General features: G+C 53.5%; 1 protein-coding gene across 1 annotated transcript in view; it reads right to left on the reverse strand.

The window, feature by feature from the left end:
• Window positions 1-19,332, reverse strand: part of LOC142243779 (uncharacterized) — a 260,986-nt gene that overhangs the window by 112,506 nt on the left and 129,148 nt on the right. The window contains exons 6-8 of the mRNA XM_075315979.1: window positions 17,056-17,129; window positions 16,518-16,803; window positions 14,724-14,888 (exon numbers count right to left, since the gene is read on the reverse strand). Of these exons, the coding sequence (XP_075172094.1) occupies window positions 14,724-14,888; window positions 16,518-16,803; window positions 17,056-17,129 (525 nt within the window). The remainder of the gene's footprint in view (window positions 1-14,723; window positions 14,889-16,517; window positions 16,804-17,055; window positions 17,130-19,332) is intronic.

Consider the following 19,332-nt stretch of genomic DNA (forward strand, 5'->3'; position numbering starts at 1 on the left):
ATGACTCTCTCACCGCCTGACATTCTTAGAGGCTGGACGGAGGCCGCAACTCTCACCTCCTGACATTCCCAGAGGCTGGACGGAGGCCGCGACTATCACCTCCTGACATTCCCAGAGGCTGGGCGGAGGCCGTGACTCACCTCCTGACATTTCCAGAGGCTGGATGGAGGCCACGACTCTCACCTCCTGACATTCGTAGAGGCTGGACGGAGGCGCGTCTCTCACCTCCTGACATTCCTAGAGGCTGGACGGAGACCGTGACTTTCTCAGGTCCTGACATTCCCAGAGGCTGGATGAAGGCCGTGACTCTCACCTCCTGACATTGCTAGAGGCTGGATGAAGGCCGTGACTCTCACCTCCTGACATTCCTAGAGGCTGGACGGAGGTCGTGACTCTCTCACCTCCTGATATTCCCAGAGGCTGGACGGAGGCCGCCACTCTCTCACCTCCTGACATTCCTAGAGGCTGGACGAATGCCGTGACTCTTACCTCCTGACATTGCTAGAGGCAGAACGGAGGCTGCGACTCTCTCTCCTCCTGACATTGCTAGAGGCTGGACGGAGGCCGCGACTCTCTCACCTCCTGATATTGCTAGAGGCAGGACTGAGGCCGCGACTCTCTCACCTCCTGACATTCCTAGAGGCTGGACGGAGGCCGTGACTTTCTCAGATCCTGACATTCCCAGAAGCTGGACGGAAGCCGCCGCGACTCTCTCACCTCCTGACATTCCTAGAGGCTGGACGGAGGCCGTGACTCTCACCTGACATTTTTAGAGGCTGGATGGAGGCCGTGACTCTCTCACCTCTTCACATTTCTAGAGGCTGGACGGAGGCCGCAACTCTCTCACTTCCTGACGTTCCCAGAGGCTGGACAGAGGCCGTGACTCTCTCACCTCCTGACATTCCTAGAGGCTGGACGGAGGTCGTGACTCTCTCACCTCCTGATATTCCCAGAGGCTGGACGGAGGCCGCCACTCTCTCACCTCCTGACATTCCTAGAGGCTGGACGAATGCCGTGACTCTTACCTCCTGACATTGCTAGAGGCAGAACGGAGGCCGCGACTCTCTCACCTCCTGACATTGCTAGAGGCTGGACGGAGGCCGCGATTCTCACCTCCTGACATTCCTAGAAGCTGGACGGAGGCCGCGACTCTCTCACCTCCTGACATTGCTAGAGGCAGGACTGAGGCCGCGACTCTCTCACCTCCTGACAGTGCTAGAGGCTGGACGGAGGCCGTGACTCTCTCACCTCCTGACATTCCTAGAGGCTGGACGGAGGCCACGACTCTCTCACCTCCTGACATTCCTAGAGGCTGGACGGAGGCCGTGACTTTTTCAGGTCCTTACATTCCCAGAGGCTGGACGGAAGCCGCGACTCTCTCACCTCCTGACATTCCTAGAGGCTGGACGGAGGCCGTGACTCTCACCTGACATTTCTAGAGGCTGGATGGAGGCCGTGACTCTCTCACCTCTTCACATTTCTAGAGGTTGGACGGAGGCCGCAACTCTCTCACTTCCTGACGTTCCCAGAGGCTGGACGGAGGCCACGACTCTCTCACCTCCTGACATTTCTAGGGGCTGAATGGAGGCCGCGACTCTCTCACCTCCTGACATTCCCAAAGGCTGGATAGAGGCTGTGACTCTCACCTCCTAACATTTCTAGAGGCTGGACGGAGGCCGTGACTCTCTCACGTCCTGAAATTCCTAGAGGCTGAACTGAGGCCACAACTCTCACCTCCTGACATTCCTAGAGGCTGGATGGACGCCGTGACTCTCTCACCTCCTGCTGTTTCTTGAGGCTGGACGGAGGCCGCGTCTCTCTCACCTCCTGACATTCCTAGAGGCTGGATGGAGGCCACGACTCTCTCACCTCCTGACATTCCTAGAGGCTGGATGGAGGCCACGACTGTGACGACATGGACACTCAATGCCTAGCATGGGTTAAAGTTTCTTAAAATTCAGCCAGACATGAAGATAGTTTGTTTATAGACTGGGGATAAGCCCCTCATTGTTTCTACAAGACTCTTGTTGACTCATGTAATTGTTTTGGCCACTGAAGGCCAGACACCCAGATAACTCAATTATGCAAAGTTCCCATTGTATTAGTAAGTGAATTGCTAGATGTGATGTAACTTACCTGTCTGTCCTGTCTCTGGATATTTGAATATAGCTTGAAATTCATCCAATAAGAGAAGCAACCTTGTACAACCAATCCGATAAGGGCACAGTATATCCAAAGGGAAGGCTATGGCTGTAAAAGAGGACTTCTTTAAGTCACCAGTTGTTGATGGATGTGCATAATCCAGTCTAAGCTCTTAGGAGCTGGCTAGGGGGATCAGAACCAGGATGCCTTGTGGACTCGGTCTAGGGGCTTTGGCTCCGACTAGAGGATCACTTGGCTACATGGCTGCCAGGATTATATCATCATACCAGAGACTACTTAAGGAGGAAACCCAGGTTGGGACAATCCAGTCACCTGGTACAGACTTTGCAGACCTCAGCCAGCTTCCTAAATCTGGCGTTATTCCAGTCTCGGTGGGTGCCCGCCAAAAGCGGGGTGCTGCTGGATTGGAGTAAGTAGCCCTGGAACCTCTGAGGCACGGACATTCTAATCCCTGGTGAGCAGCGGAAGGGTGAGACTCTGTTGTCGGTTACATTTGTGTGTTTTGCTGGTTATGTGTTATGTGCCGTTAATTGTTTGGGGATCCAATAAAGTCTTAATATTGTGGCTCCCTCACCCTGTGTTGTCTGAGTAGTGTTCCGCCTACGGTTAAGGAGGTCGTGCATTCAGTTGGGATGAGCCCTGAGCCACGCTGTGTCGCGGGCGGGGAGGAGGGTGTCGGCACACCACGCTCACCCCCTTCTGCTCGGGTCCGGCGGCCGCTGCTCAGTGGTGGCTCGAGCTGTAGGCCGGATCCCGGGGGTTTCTCGAGCGGTACTCCTCGCCCGTGAGTGAAAAGGGGGTATTGGTTGGGGAGATTGTTTATTGTCCGTGACGCGACCCACGGTTGTGGTGATTGAGTGTACACCACCGCTGCTCTATATGGGGATCCCGGGGATGGTGAGGCGGAGCAGCCAGTTGTTGTGTTGCCCCTCCATGGGTAGGGGTTGGTGATCCCGGGGCCCAGTGGGGTGCAGGGGCGCAGGGGCAGCACTGTGCCTTGCGGCACTGAGGTACTCACTCAGCCAGTAAACACGACACAGTTCTTGGTAAACAAACGGCTGGTTGGACGGGTCCCTCGGACGGTTCACGGTGCTGCGGTTCCCTGCAGTTAGCGGTGACGGTCTCTTCCCTGCACCTTTGAAATGTCTGTTTGGTAGCGGTGGATTCCCACCGGTTACCCGCTCCCCGACTACAATCTGTGCCGGAGGAGCTCCACACTTTGCCCGCAGGCGCCGGCCCTGGGAAACTGGTGCCTTGGCGGTGGCGGTGTTTCCCCGTTGTGGTTGGACCTTTGCCGTCAATCAGGACTTGCTTGTTGGGGGATCTACGTCCCCTTCACTAACGGATTTGGCAATTTACAGCGACTCCAAGCCTTGCCGGGATCCGAAAAGCCCCTGCCTTGGTACTGACTGCCCTTTGTATACTGCTCCAGACCACCGGGTACACACAGCTTCCGTGGTCCTTCCAGCAACCTCCAGACAGTCCCACTGCAGACCTTCACCACCGTCTGCTGACCTTGCTGACTCCGTCTGGGCACACAGCCACAGACTAACTTCAGGCTTTCTGTCACTTTCACTGCTGTTTCACTTCACTCTAGCTCCCTCCTGAGCTACACTCTGTTGTTCACTCAAGCTCGTCCCTGAGCTGACTCCTCACACAAGCCCTGCCTGGGCTCAACTTCCACTCCTTCCACTTCCTCCTCCTAAACTCAACTGCCTGGTCTTTCCTGCCTCCAGAGCTGTGAACTCCTTGGTGGGCGGACACCAACCGCCTGGCTCCACCCCCTGGTGTGAATCATCAGCCTCTGGAGGAAGGCAACAAGGATTTGTGGGTTAGCTGGTGTATCTGCAGGGAATGTGGGGTGCGTGTGTGTTGTTACCTGTGTCCCCTGGCTTGCCCAGGGCGACACAGCTGTCTTTCTAAAGGCGGCCGGGCCAGCGGACAAGAGCACCCACTGAGCCCCGTGTCTTTACAGGAGAGCACCCACTGACCCCCATGTCTCCACAAGAGAGCACCCAGTGACCCCCGTGTCTCCACAGGAGAGCACCCACTGACCCCCGTGTCTCCACAGGAGAGCACCCACTGACCCCCGTGTCTCCACAGGAGAGCACCCACTGACCCTCGTGTCTCCACAGGAGAGCACCCACTGACCCCCATGTCTCCACAACGACTCTCTCACCTCCTGACATTCCTAGAGGCTGGACGGAGGCGACGACTCTCTCACCTTCTGACATTGCTAGAGGCTGGACGGAGGCCGTGACTCTCTCACCTCCTGACATTCCCAGAGACTGGACGGAGGCCGTGACTCTCTCACCTCCTGACATTCCCAGAGGCTGGATGGAGGCCGCGACTCTCTCACCTCCTGACATTTGTAGAGGCTGGACGGAGACCGCAACTCTCTCACCTCCTGACATTCCCAGAGGCTGGACGGAGGCCATGACTCTCTCACTTCCTGATATTCCCAGAGGCTGGACGGAGGTCATGACTCTCTCACTTCCTGATATTCCCAGAGGCTGGACGGAGGTCATGACTATCACCTTCCGGCCTCCCTGGCGGCTTCTGATTTTCAGGGCCGGACGTCCTCTGTGCAACTTTGCAATAAAATACAATTAGAGGTGATTAAAACCTTGCATCTGCCCAAAAACGAAATCACTAAAACGCCAGCTCAGGACGCAAAAAATAAGCCGCCGCCGCGCCCCAGATCCTGAAAAAGGAGAACGCTGCGGGCTCAGAAAATGGAGGCAAAAGGGAGTTAATTATTTTATTTTTTTTTACAGATCATCAGAAATGCACAAGTGATCGCTGTCCTTATGTCCCGTGGGCACTAGTAAAATAAACAAAAAACAAACGTTCAATCACCCCCCGATCACCCCATTAAAAATTTGAATACACATTTGGTATCGCCGCATTCAGAAATCTATCAAAATATAAAATCAATTAATCTGATTGGTAAACGGTGCGGCAAGAAAAAAAATACAAACGCCAAAATTATGTTCTTTAGTAGTCACAAATTTTTCAAAAAACGCAATAACAGGCGATTAAAGTGCAGCATCTGCGCAAAAATTGTACCGCTAAAAACGTCAGCTTGAGACGCAAAAAATAAGCCGTCACTGAGCCCCAGATCCCGAAAAATGAGAACGCTACGGGTCACGGAAAATGGAACAAAAAGAGCGCCACTTTTTTTGGACAAACTTGTGAATTTTTTTAACCCCCTCCACAAGTTGGATTGGTGATGTGGTGATGGGCACTTTTTGGCACCATACCGTGAAGCTGCTCCCACAACAGCTCTATAGGGTTGAGATCTGGTGACTGGGCCTCTTCATTACAGATATAATACCAGCTGCCTGCTTCTTCCCTAAATAGTTCATAATTTGGAGGTGGCTTTGGGTCATTGTCCTGTTGTAGGATGAAATTGGCTCCAATCAAGCGCTGTCCACAGGGTATGGCATGGCGTTATAAAATGGCGTGATAGCCTTCCTTATTCACAGTCTCTTTTACATTGTACAAATGTCCCACTTTACCAGCACCAAAGCAACCCCAGACCATCACATTACCTCCACCATGCTTGACAGAAGGCGTCAGGCAGTCTTCCAGCATCTTTTCAGGAGTTCTGTGTCTCACAAATGTTCTTCTGTGTGATCCAAATACCTCAAACTTCGATTCGTCTGTCCATATCACTTTTTTCCAATCTTCCTCTGTCCAATGTCTGTGTTCTTTTGCCCATATTAATCTTTTATTGGCCAGTCTTAGATACGGCTTTTTCTTTGCCCCTCTGCCCTGAAGGCCGGCATCCCGGAGTCACCTCTTCACTGTAGACGGTGACACTGCCAATTTCTAGCATGGAATATCCTTCATTTCTAAGAACAAGAATAGACTGTCGAGTTTCACAGGAAAGTTCTCTTTTTCTGGCTATTCTGAGAGTTTAATGGAACCAACAAATGTAATGCTCCAGATTCTCAACTAGCTCAAAGGAAGGTCAGTTTTATAGCTTCTCTAATCAGCAAAACTGTTTTCAGCTGTGCTAACATACTAATGTATCACCCCACGGGACAGGTAGTTAACCTACTCGTTGCCAGGCAGTCACAGGTCGGGTCAGGCGATGCCACAGGTGGCCTTTCCCGAAGGCTACCCATGACATCACCTGACCCGACCCGCGACTGCCTGGCAACCTCTAACCTCTCTTTGGGAAGAGTTTGTCATGACGGCATCTGTGGTACGCGGCCAGGGATGAGGCCGCCGCTGCAGAATTCCTCTCCGGGGCAGGTGTTTTGGCATCCGGGATGGTGTTGCTCCCCACAGGCGGAGCAGGCCCTGGGTGGATGGCGGGGTTTTGGCAGTCCCTTGGGAGCGCCGATTTTGCTAATCAGAGTCTGAGTCGGCAACTGCGGTTCCAGGTTCTTTTTACGCACTGATTTCAAGCTGCACCCAGTGCTGGTCTCTGCCGTCATGGGCTCTGATCAAACCCAAGCAAGTAAGAAGGGGGCCACCACCAGTGATTGAAGAGAAAGAGGGTCCTTTTCTTAGGATGTCCCCCTCCGCAGTTAGGTACCCCGGCTGAGCTCCCACTGCAAGCCCTGGGCCAAGTGAAGTCTAAGGCTATGTGCCCATGTGGTGCCCTGGACTAGCCAGGTAGCCAAAGACAAAACACAAACACCCCCACACACCCCAGACAGTAACATTAGTCAAACAAAAACCTTGTTGCCTCCCTCCAGGGTCTGATGTCCACACCAGGTGGGGCGGAGCCAGGCGGTTGGCCCCACCCACCGAAGAGTTCACAGTCCTGGAGGCGGGAAAAGTGCCAGTTAGAGTTTGGAGGGGAAAGTGAGAGGAGTAACACTTGAAGTGTCTGGGTCGGAGCCCAGACACTGACAGCAAGGTTGGCAGACGGTGGTGGCCGTCTGCAGGAGTTGGTGGAATTCCGCAGAGCTGTAAGGACAGGGGTCGGGCGTCAGCCCGCCGGTACCGGACCGGGGAACGGAGTGAAGCTAAGCACACAGGCAGGGCCATCGGACCCCGACCAGGCTTGGAGCCACCGACAATAGTCAAATCCGAATGTGACAGGAACCCCAGGGGTTTCCCAACTACCCAAGTCCCGTTAGAAAGCAACCATCCGCACCGTGAGGATATACAGGCTAGAGATCCAAGGGCCAGAGCCTGTGGGCAAAACGGGCTCCTCCGGCACCTATACGCCGGTTAGCGGACCACTGTTGGGAAGCCATTGGAGTCAACACAGTACACAAAGGTGCAGGGAAAGACAGCCACCATCACCTGTCCGGGGAGAGACACTGCAGCCGGCTGCGGGACCCGTCCATCCAGCCGTTTGGTTTACCGGAGACTTTGTGTATCTGTTGCTGAGTGAGTACACCAGTGCCATCCAGCACCGCGCCGCGCTGTCCCTGCAACCCTGCACCCCAGCCATCCAGCCTCCCCGCATCATCACCGGGCCCCGGGATCACCAACCCCTACCCATGGAGGGGACAACATCCTAGCTGCTCCCTACCATCGCTCTAGGGATCCCCGTCACCAGCAGCGGTGGTGCCCATCTTCATCACAACCCGTGGGTGGTGTCTCGGACTAAATCCCCAAACAAACCACCCCCCTTTTCACTCGTGGGCGAGGAGCGCTGCTCGAGTCCACGACTCCGGCCCACCGCTCGAGCCACCGAGCAGCAGAAGCCCTGGACCCCAACTTGGCATCACGAACAGGATAGAACCAATCCACTTACCAGTAGAAGTGCGCCTTGCAGTCCCCGCGGGCGGTGTCCGGCCAAAAAATTTGAAGTTCCACCATCTTGGGCGCGAAGATTTCCCGCTCGAGCGTCTTCCCCGAGCAGGGAGGACGCGAAAGCGAAGCCCCACCCCCAAAAGCGGAAGTGCTGAGAAAGAACCAAGGGGGGATGGATGGCGTCCTGCCTCATGTAACCGAGGCCGTAAAACCAGGGACGCCAGGACTCTGCAAGCTATATGGTTCCTGGAACACTGCTGCACAAGATGTCCCGTCCGTCCGGCACCACTGAAACCCCAGAGCCCACGCCAGGAACAGCGGCGTGGGTGGAGGTCTGGACCGCACAAATATGCAGCCGCCTGCAGGCCCAAGTGCAGTTCTTCTTGGAAGGATGGGTGGCCGACATGGCGGAAGTGGCGGCGGCCGTGCGGAGGCGCGAGGTGGAGACAGAGTTGGAGGAGCGGGTAAGTGACCCATGTCCCTGTGTCCCAGAAGGATCGGTCGCTGCGGCTGAGGGGCCCGGTCTGCGTCCGCTCACCCTGCTGCCTCCCCCGCTACCCGTATCAGTTGCTGCTACCCCGCCACTAGGCCCGCTACCCCCACCACCGGTAGTGGAGCTCCGCCTGTCCGCCCTGGAGGGCCAGCCTGCAAGCGATGTCCGCAGACGACCCGCACCGCTGCCATGGAAGACCCAGCGGGAGGTGCCCGTCCGCGAAGAGGAGCCGTTGGCACCGGAAATGGCCGCACCCAAGACCGTCCCGGCTCCGGTGGTCCATCCGGTCCAGAAGGAGGCGGAGGTCCAGCCGGTGAGGATCCCTGTTCCCAAATCCCACGCCTCGGCTGAGGTTGCGCCGGGCCGCCACTGCAAAGCAGCATTCCAGGCCACGTCACCGCAGGACCCCCACAAGAGAGTACCGGTTGTGGCCGGTGTGGGCGCGATCCAGCGGGGCCTGACCCGAGCGCAGGGGCATGCCAACGCCCCTTACTGAGACAGGGAGCCAAACCAGTTGGGCCGAAAAATTGCCGCCAGGGAGCAGCAGAGGGCCGAAGTGATGGCGCGAGTTATCAAGGAGAAAGACGCTCTCCGCAATGCCACCTTTCGGGTGCGGGGCCCGGTGTATGAAGGCCAAGTTCGGCAGTTTGACCCGCGAAGGGGGTTCGGCTTTATTTATGAACCGGGCCTGGAGGCCAAAGTGTTTGTGGCTCGCCGCGACCTGAACTCGCACCTGCCAACGAGCCACCCAGGTCGCGATCTGTTGCCGGGCGATCTGGTGACCTACACCCGACACTGCGGGGAGAGGGGCTGGTTCACCCTGGACGTTAAAGAAAGGGAAAGCCGCGGTGTGCAGATGCGGCCCCAGCCCCCTCCTCCACCGTGCCGTCCAGATATCGAGCTGGAGGAGGTCCTGGATGAGTGCGACCTCAAGTAGTGGCAGCGGTCCTCCGTTGCAACCAAGTTGTCCCCGTTGGGACCCTCAGCACTTTGAATGAATAACAAATCAAACCGAGTTTTCACCTGATTATCTACCGTGCTTACCCCGGCCGTTGCCGGCAAGTTGTCCCCGGAGGGACCCTATGTGTTTACCATTCGCATGAGGAACTGCTCATGGACATGGCCGAGAATTGGCAGGCCACCCACGAACTTGTGGGTTTGTAAATAATGTTGTGGGATGAATACCGTTTCCGCCTCCGGAGAGGCTGATTTGGAGGATGGACCTGGAAGAAAGTGATGGCCCAGGCCCGCCACTACCGTAACCGGTGGCGATCCTCCGGGGGTCAGGGGTTCCCCCTTGGACGTGGGGTCGCCTGAAATGACAGCTGGGTGCGAGTTACCGTACCCGTTGCCGCTCGGGCAGCCTGAACCTGGACTGGGGTAAAGGGGTGCTGCCCACTTCTTAGGGGCAGCATCAGGGCTAGGTTGCTTGGGTGGGAGAGCGGAAGACATCCGTCCGTCCGTTATTAAAAATGTTTATGTTTGTTGTAACATTTAAGAGGACCTGAAGTATGCTTATGTTTAATGTTTTACTGTTTTTCCATGTATTTATATTTTTGCAGTTTAAAAGAAAAATAAACCCGGTGATGGACAGGCAGCCCGCGGACGGTCTGCATTTTACCAAGGGGGAATGTGGTGCCCTGGACTAGCCAGGTAGCCACAGACAAAACACCCCCCCCACCCCCCAGACAGTTACACTAGTCAGACAAAAACCCTTGTTGCCTCCCTCCATGGTCTGATGTCCACACCAGGTGGGGCGGAGACAGGCGGTTGGCCCCACCCACCGAGGAGTTCACAGTCCTGGAGGCGGGAAAAGTGTCAGTTCAGTTGTGGAGGTGAAAGTGAGAGGAGAAAACACTTGAAGTGTCTGGGCCGGAGCCCAGGCACTGACAGCAAGGTTGGCAGATGTTGGTGGCCGTCTGCAGGAGTTGGTGGAATTCCGCAGAGCTGTAAAGACCGGGGTCGGGCGTCGGCCCGCCTGTACCGGACCGGGGAACGGAGTGAAGCTAAGCACACAGGCAGGGCCATCGGACCCCGACCAGGCTTGGAGCCGCCGACAATAGTCAAATCCGAATGTGACAGGAACCCCAGGGGTTTCCAAAAGGCCCCCGTCACACACAGAGATAAATCTTTGGCAGATCTGTGGTTGCAGTGAAATCATGGACATATTGTTCCATTTGTACACAGCCACAAACCTGGCACCGATTGTCCACAATTTCACTGCAACCACAGATCTGCCGCCGATTTATCTCTGTGTGTGACAGGGCCTTAACTACCCAAGTCCCGTTAGAAGGCAACCGTCCGCACCGTGAGGATATACAGCCACCGCCACAGCTAGAGATCCAAGGGCCAGCGCCTGCGGGCAAAACGGGCTCCTCCGGCACCTATACGCTAGTTAGCGGACCACCGTTGGGAAGCCATTGGAGTCAACACAGTACACAAAGGTGCAGGGAAAGACAGCCACCATCACCTGTCCGGGGAGAGACACTGCAGCCGGCTGCGGGACCCGTCCATCCAGCAGTTTGGTTTACCGCAGACTTTGTGTATCTGTTGCTGAGTGAGTACACCAGTGCCATCCGGTACCGCGCCGCGCTGTCCCTGCAACCCTGCACCTCACCGACCCTGCCTCCCCGCACCATCACACGGGCCCCGGGACCACTAACCCCTACCCACGGAGGGGGAAACCAACATCCCAGCTGCTCCCTACCATCGCTCCTGGGATCCCCGTCACCAGCAGCGGTGGTGACTATCTTCACCACGACCCGTGAGTGGCGTCACGGACTAAATCCCCCAAACCAACCACCCCTTTAACTCACGGGCGAGGAGCGCCGCTTGAGTCCCCGGATAAGGCCCACCGCTCGAGCCACCAAGCAGCAGCAGCGCCGGACCCGAGCGTTAGCGAGCGCAGCGACCCGCCGCCCGCGACACCCACGCTGCGGAACATTCGCAAAATTTGCTGCAATTTTTTTTCTCAGAAATTCTGCAGATTTTTTTCAAAAATCCGCAGTACAGCGAGTCCTCAGCCATTTCTATGGCATTTTGGAACTGCTGTGCCCATGCTGTGGTTTTATTCTGCAGCGGAATGCGTATTTCCCTGCGGACAAATCTGCAGCATGTGAATTATTTCTGCGGATTTGTCCGCAAGGTCCTATACTCACCTGCCTTGATATCAGACACCAGAGTCACTTCTTCCGATGCAGAGGAGCGCGTTGGAGCAAAGGAGGTGGGTGGGGCCTGCGCAAGCTCCGGTCATGTGATGGCCAGAACTAGATCAGACCCGCCCACCTTGTCCTGCAAAGTGCAGACAGACACGGCCGGAAAGTGAAGTGCTGCGTGATGGAGGGAAGTATGAACTCCCCGATCACTCCAGCACTTGTTCTGCATTGAGGATGCAGTGCTGAAGCCATGATACTATATCCTCAATGTAGAACGCCGCAGCATAGCCGCAGGACATTCCGCAATACAACCGCAGCATGGGAACAGAAAGTTGTGCTGCGGATTTCTGGGAGCTCCTGCGGAATGTTACACGGATACATCCGCAGGACGCTTAGCCTTAGGCTATGTGCCCACGTTGCGTCGAGGTAGTTGCAGTTCTAAACGCAGCAATGGTATTTGATTTTGACCACAAAAACGCTATAAATACGCTTGCGTTTTTGCCGCGATTTACCTGCTTTTCATTGCTTAAAAGTCAGATGCGTTTTGATGACAAATACACTGCTAAATAAAGTTCTAACATTCAAACACTATGAAAAAAATAACAGATTATAACCATACACAAAATCGCTGATTTTATAAAAATGATAAATGGTATAAAATAACGTTAAATTAATGTTTTTCTTAATTTTAATTGTCGGACTATGCGTGTGTAAAAGGGACATATCATGCCTTTAATATAAGGTCAAAAACGCTCGATTTCAGCATCCAAAAAGCAGGTAAAACCCTGGGAGTTTGATGTAGAATGCATTTTGCATCTTCTCATTGACTGTTAGGAAAATGCAGCTCAAATGGCAAAAACAATTGACGCGCTGCTTCTTTAAACGCTGAGTTTTTGCCCAAAATTATGCAAATTAAAAGTAGCGTTTTGAACAGCATCGTGCGCCCAAGAAATCCACGTTTCCCATAGACTTTGCTGGAAATCAAAACGCATTCATTTTGGCAATTAAAAAAGGTGCAGTTGAAAATGCTGCGGAAACTCAGGTAAAAACGCAACATGGGCGCATAGCCTGAGTTCCAGAGGAGTCTTGTCAGAACCACAGACCCGACTGGACTGAGTATCAGTGTGTTGCGTCTACCTCTACTATTACACCCCCCCCCCCCCCCCCCCAGTGGACCCCACCACCCCAGTGGCTAGCTTCAGGAACCGGGGAAGGTCCCATGATTTGTGATGGCCACCCCCTGCCTACCCTGAACCATACCACCCTGTGAGAAGGCTCCTAAGCTGTATGTAATGTGTAAATGGGCAACACCGGTGATTAACCCACTCCTTACCTGAGATGGATACCGCACCTTAATTTATGAGCTGCAGTAGCCTGGCGACCAGAGCCTCAGGGGCGCCACATTCCCCCACATCAAATGGCAGCAACAAAACACCGTTACATGCATAGAAAAATTGCAGCGTTATAAAAAATAAATAAATCCTTCCCTTCATGGGAAGCCGCAATAATTACATTTACCAATACCCGTCACAGGTCATCAAAACATTTCATAGCAACAGTTAGAAAACATTCTGCATATAATAAACAATTATTGTTTCTTGGTTGCTGGTGGTTCCAGAGGCCGGTCCTGACCCCTGGTGGAGGTCTTAGATGATGTAGGTGCGGAAGCATACCAAGCTATGGACCCTCGGTGGAAGCGCGCGTATGAGGACAACAAGCAGACGGTCCTGGAACACTATGCAGCAACTCCAGACACTTACATTTAAAAAGATCCTTCTCCGATATCATCGCTGGCCGGAGGGACCAGGAGACCCAGCTATGGAGAAGGTCCTACAGGTCATCCTAAATAAGCTGTTCTTTGCCAAACGCCCCACTGAGATCCAGGAATGGTGCATGAAAGGAACCCGGAGACCGTAGAACAAGCCGCTGCTCTGATGAGGGGCTCACCACCAAGCCTCAGTGGTAGAAGCCACCAGTACCCCAACAATGGGTGTCCAGTACCCCAACAATGGGGGTCCATTGCCCTTAAGTCCCCAACATTAGACCACCTCATTACTCCCGTGTGATTCTGGCTCCAGTTACTCCGGCCTCATCTTTGGGAATGTGATGAGGAATAACAGTAGAACACAGATCTTACAGATGTGGGCAGCTCGGCCATCTGTAAGCCCCCTGTCCAGGTGCAGAGGAGGTACAGCCACCCCCCAACTTGGACCATCCATTTTCTACACACAACAGGGTAAGGGCTGGGTTTGCCTTATGATTTGCCAAATGACTGAGATGTCAGTTCTACTGCAAAGCAGGCTATGAGATATGCTCCACATTACACAGTACATTCCCCTCACACACAGTATAATGTCCTCACAGTACATTCCCCCCCCACACACAGTATGATGTCCCCACAGTACATTCCCCCCACACACAGTATAATGTCCCCACAGTACATTCCCCCACACACAGTATAATGTCCTCACAGTACATTCCCCCACACACAGTATAATGTCCTCACAGTACATTCCCCCACACACAGTATGATGTCCTCACAGTACATTCCCCCACACACAGTATGATGTCCTCACAGTACATTCCCCCACACACAGTATAATGTCCTCACAGTACATTCCCCCACACACAGTATAATGTCCTCACAGTACATTCCCCCACACACAGTATGATGTCCCCACAGTACATTCCCCCCACACACAGTATAATGTCCTCACAGTACATTCCCCCACACACAGTATGATGTCTCCACAGTACATTCCCCCACACACAGTATGATGTCCCCACAGTACATTCCCCCACACACAGTATGATGTCCTCACAGTACATTCCCCCACACACAGTATGATGTCCTCACAGTACATTCCCCCACACACAGTATGATGTCCTCACAGTGCATTCACACCCACACACACAGTATGATGTCCCCACAGTACATGTCCCCCCCAACACAGTATGATCCTCCCCCCCACACAGAGTATAATGCTCCCACAGTACATTCCCTCCACACACAGTATCATGTCCCCACAGTACATTTCCACACGCTTTTTATTAAACTAAACAAACATCTGAAGACCAAGAACGATGCGATGAGATTGTTTTATTCATCCATTAACAGTCACAGGTCATTCAATGAAAGCTCCATATAAAATACAGATCAGGAAGACGGCCGCCATGACAGCTGCTACCAGCAGACATTATTCCTGTTAGTGACGGAGTCTGAATAAACCTCGACCTCGCACATCGACAGGTACTCGGAGCGTCCGGGGATCACCACGCTGACGTACTGACCCTCCATCCCCTTACAGCAGAAGGACAAGGTGGCAGAGGAGACATCTGTGACCTTCCCGCACCTGGAGGAGGAAAGCAAATGTGACAGTCAGCCATATACAGCAACAGCGGCGGACGCAGCCAGAAGGACAGCGGAGGCCAGAAGCGCCCCTGTGCAAGAACACTGGGTATTTTACAGTCCAGTAGCATATTAAAATTTAATCCATCTGTTTTGGAGGTAGAATTAGCCCCTGACTTCATGTGCCCCTGTGCAGCTGCACCAATGTGTCCATCCACGCATCACAAGGAGCTGAGCATGGCCATCACACCAAAGTGCTAACCACAGCAGTCATGCAAGCGAGGGGCCCAGCCCGGCCGCCCAACCAGCGAGGGGCCCAGCCCGGCCGCCCAACCAGCGAGGGGCCCAGCCCGGCCGCCCAACCAGCGAGGGGCCCAGCCCGGCCGCCCAACCAGCGAGGGGCCCAGCCCGGCCGCCCAATGTAACAAGAACAGTTGAGTCTTATTCTTCCCCACAGGACCTCTGCAGGGTCCTAGCCTGTCACATTGGGTTGGCTGGACGCCCTCCCGCACATTGGGCAGCCTCCATTTACTGTCTGAGGCCACAGGGAACTTCACAGATCATAACCCACTGAAGAGCTGAGGCAGCGCTCGTCACATCTAATGTGTTTCTGGCCACAGCGTCACTTTCCTTATCGGTCACGGCCTTAGGCTGCTTTCACACCTCCGGTTTTTGCTATGCGGCACAATCCGGCACTTTGCAGGAAAATCGCAACCGTTTTTTTTTTGCTGCCGGTTGCGATTTTCCTGCATAGACTTTAATTAGTGCCGCATTGCCTTGCGTTCCGTCCGGTTTTTGCCGCATGCGGCAGATTTAGCCGATGCGGCGGCCGGATGGAACGTTGCCTGGCACGTTTTTTCGTGCGGCAAAAAAAAAAACGCATCGCACCGCATTCGGCCGATGCGGCGCATTTTTCAATGCATGCCTATGGCGGCTGGATGCGGCAATAACCGCATCCGGCCGCCGCATGCGGTTCTTGCCACTGCGCATGCTCAGTAGCATGCCGCAAGCGGCAAAAACCGGAATGGCTGCAAAGGAAAAACTTATGCAAAGGATGCGGTGTTTTCACCGCATCAGTTGCATAGCTTGCACAGCCGGATTGAGCCGCAGAGCTCAAGCCGGATGTGTGAAAGTAGCCTTAGCTGCCATCTTTAGCCAAGTGATCACAAGCGAGGTCCTCCAGGTCACTTTGAGACGTATTAATCCACACTCTCGGGGCGCTCCTCCCATTAGCGAGTGTCCCCCATAGTCAGGTTATGTGGGTAGTGGTGCACCCTTCACATACACATTAGTTTGATCCCCTCAATCACTAGGATTCATCGAGCACTGTGCATAGGCTGCCATTGTCCTCATCTGCACAGGACAATGTGCTGCAGAGAAGGAGGATCTTAAGCAGAATATAAGATAATTCCACCCAACGAGCAAATTATGTCTTTGTTCATTGGGGAAAAAACAACAACTTGTACGATTGTGAGGACCTCACACCGCTCCATCCAGAAGCCCTGACCGGCCGCTGGACCTCGCACCTTCCAGCTACCTGTGATCCACCGATGAGGACGGACACTGAACAGAACACAGCAGAATGGGTTTGCTCCGGGTGAGACTAAGTATTTCACATCTTGTGAGGACTTACACTGGGTTGTTGTTGTCGGGGGAATTCCCGACTTGGACCTCGGCCCCCATCAGTCGCTCCGGACAACAGTCCATGCGGTTTGTTATGACGACGATTGATATCTTGTAGCTCTGGGTCAGGTCCAGTCTCCACCACGGATCCTTCTCCAGGTCGGTGTGAGTGCAGGACTCACTATTGAAGTCTGTGTCTTTGTTCCCATCGATTGCATTCTTGGCTACTCCGCTCCTGGTGGAGTACGGATAGTCCGACATCTGGGAGGCCACGCCGGTCCTCGCAAGGTTTACAGCTGAGGACAGAACATATATTTGTTATAAGCAGCTGACCCTGCCCGCGAGGGCGACCACAGCCCGCGCCGGCCGACCCCACGAGGGTGGGGGGGAAAAATTCACAGCTGTATAGTCACACCAAAATGGAAGGTTAGCCCTGGTGACCGGCAGGTGGCAGATACCCCAGATAGAGGCTTCATGCATCCTACCCCTCTGCCCAAACAATCCCACCCTGTGTACAGCTACATGGACGCCTGAAGACCAGATCTCACCTCCAGGAGCAGGAGAACATCCCAGAGTCAGAGACACGGATCCAACCAGAAGCAGAGACCTCAGAAGAGTCATCCTGGGGGAGAAGAGGAACAAAGTCACCAAATGTGCGGAGAAGAGGAACTGCAGAAGAGGTTTCACTGTAACTGTAGAAAGCCCTGAGCGCAGCCAAAAACCGGACCTGGATCTAATGCCGATACACAAAACCGATCAGAAGATTCCACCATGAATCTCATTCAGTTCTGAAAGTTTCCACATTGCAGAGTCAGATCTGTCGGATTTTGGATGTGCGCTCCATGGTTTTCTACCGTTACAGCTTGTGCCCCTGAGGAAGCAAACATGCAAAACGTTCATCGGGGGAACAGGAATACAGAGAACTAATCTGCACCATTAGGCTACATTCACATGACCGTTCCGTTTTTGCAGTCCGCAAAACACGGTCTTTTTCACGGATGCATCCATGTGCCTTTCGATTTTTTCGGACTGCAAAACACAGAAGCAGCTAGATAAATAGATTGATAGCTAGATATAGAGGGATGAATGAATGGCTAAAGGGATAGATAAATAGATGAGAAAGACAATGTCCCACGCCAGCATTTTGTAATCTGGCACCCTTTAGTGACTCATGTGGCCCTACAGAGTGCCTAGCGTTGTATTTAGACAAAAAAAAAAAAAATAATGACATGGGATCCCTTTATTTTTTGTAGCCAGCTAGGGTAAAGCAGACGGCTGCAGCCTGCAGACCACAGCTGACAGCTTCACCTTGGCTAATAATCCAAAACAGAGTGCACCCCACGCTGTTATTATAAAGTAAATAATTAAAAAAAAAAAAAAAAAAAAAAGTGGGGTCCCCCCAAATTAGATCAGCCAAGCTAAAGAGGACAGCTGGGGTCTGGTATTCTCATACTAGGGATGTTGGCAGTTCTTGGATCCTCCCCAGCCTAAGAATAGCAGGCTGCAGCCGCCCCAGAAGTGGCTCATTCATTACATGCGCCAATCCTGGTGCTTTTGCCCGGCTCATCCCAATGCCCTGGTGCAGTGGCAAACTGGGTAATATGGGGTTGATACTAGCTGTGTAATGTCACCTGACATCAAGCCCTGGTGTTAGTGATGCGACGGCGTCTATCAGATACCGGACATCACTAACCCAGTCAGTAATAAAAAAAAAATTTGGGAAAACCCCAAAACCGCCGTCACATTCCCTCTTTCACCAATTTATTGAAAAGAAAAAACATCCGCGTCCGGCGTAATCCGATAAGGGGGTCCCATGACGATGCATAGTCACTGTTCCAGTCAATGAAAAGCAGAATGTTCCCCATTGGCTGGGAGAGCAATGCAGTGACCTGAGCTAACATCAGTAGGTCAGCCCAGGTCACTGCAGGGGATGACGAGCGCTGACTTCAGGAGGTTAGATGAGATCATTACCTGCGGTGATGGAACCCGCTGCACTCCTGACGTCAGTGCTGGTGACTGACTTCAATGACCGCTGCATTCTCAGATCACCTCTCGCAAGTGGCCTGTGGCGTCACCGCTAGTCAGTCTCGGGCTGCCCGCGAGAGGAGATGCGAGAACGCGGCTGTCAGTGACTAGCGCTGACGTCAGGAGAGCAGGAATTCATCACCACAGGTAATGAACTTTAACCTCCTGATTGCAGCGCTCATCCCTGCGGCTGCTCACGCTGCAGCGCGGGCAGCCACAGACACGCTGCAGTGCGGCAGCCACAGAGCTGGAGTGGGACAGCCTGCACGGAGGTCACCTGGAAGAGCTTCCGGGCCCATTGACTTGTATTGGGTCACGGTCCGTTATTACGGAACAGAATAGGACATGTTCCATAATAGCGGAGCAGACGTACGGCATCCGATGTGTTTTTTTGTAGGATCAGATGGAAGTTCTTCCATTTGCTATCCGATCCTACACAAAAGACATTGAAAAGATGGTCCTGGCCGTGGGTCCGCAAAAAACCATGAACTGACCAGGACAAACGGAACGGTCGTGTGAATGAGCCCTTACACAGTGACATGTGATGAGAATTCTTCACACCGCAGACCTCACATCTTCTGCCTCCAGTGTCTGAGCCTCCATCAGTGGAAACGTTTCATGTATGACTCAGTTATATTATATACAATTCCCATTACTGTCACCTCGACCCTTCCTCCCGACACCCCTCCAATATCTAAAGTGGCTGATAACAGGGAGTAATAGATTAGAGGACATGTGAATACAGTTTACTACTCCACTACGTCTGGTTCACATGCTGCAATCTACTGAATCTTACAAAC

This window comes from Anomaloglossus baeobatrachus, chromosome 6 (assembly GCF_048569485.1).
Source record: "Anomaloglossus baeobatrachus isolate aAnoBae1 chromosome 6, aAnoBae1.hap1, whole genome shotgun sequence".
NCBI lineage: Eukaryota > Metazoa > Chordata > Amphibia > Anura > Aromobatidae > Anomaloglossus > Anomaloglossus baeobatrachus.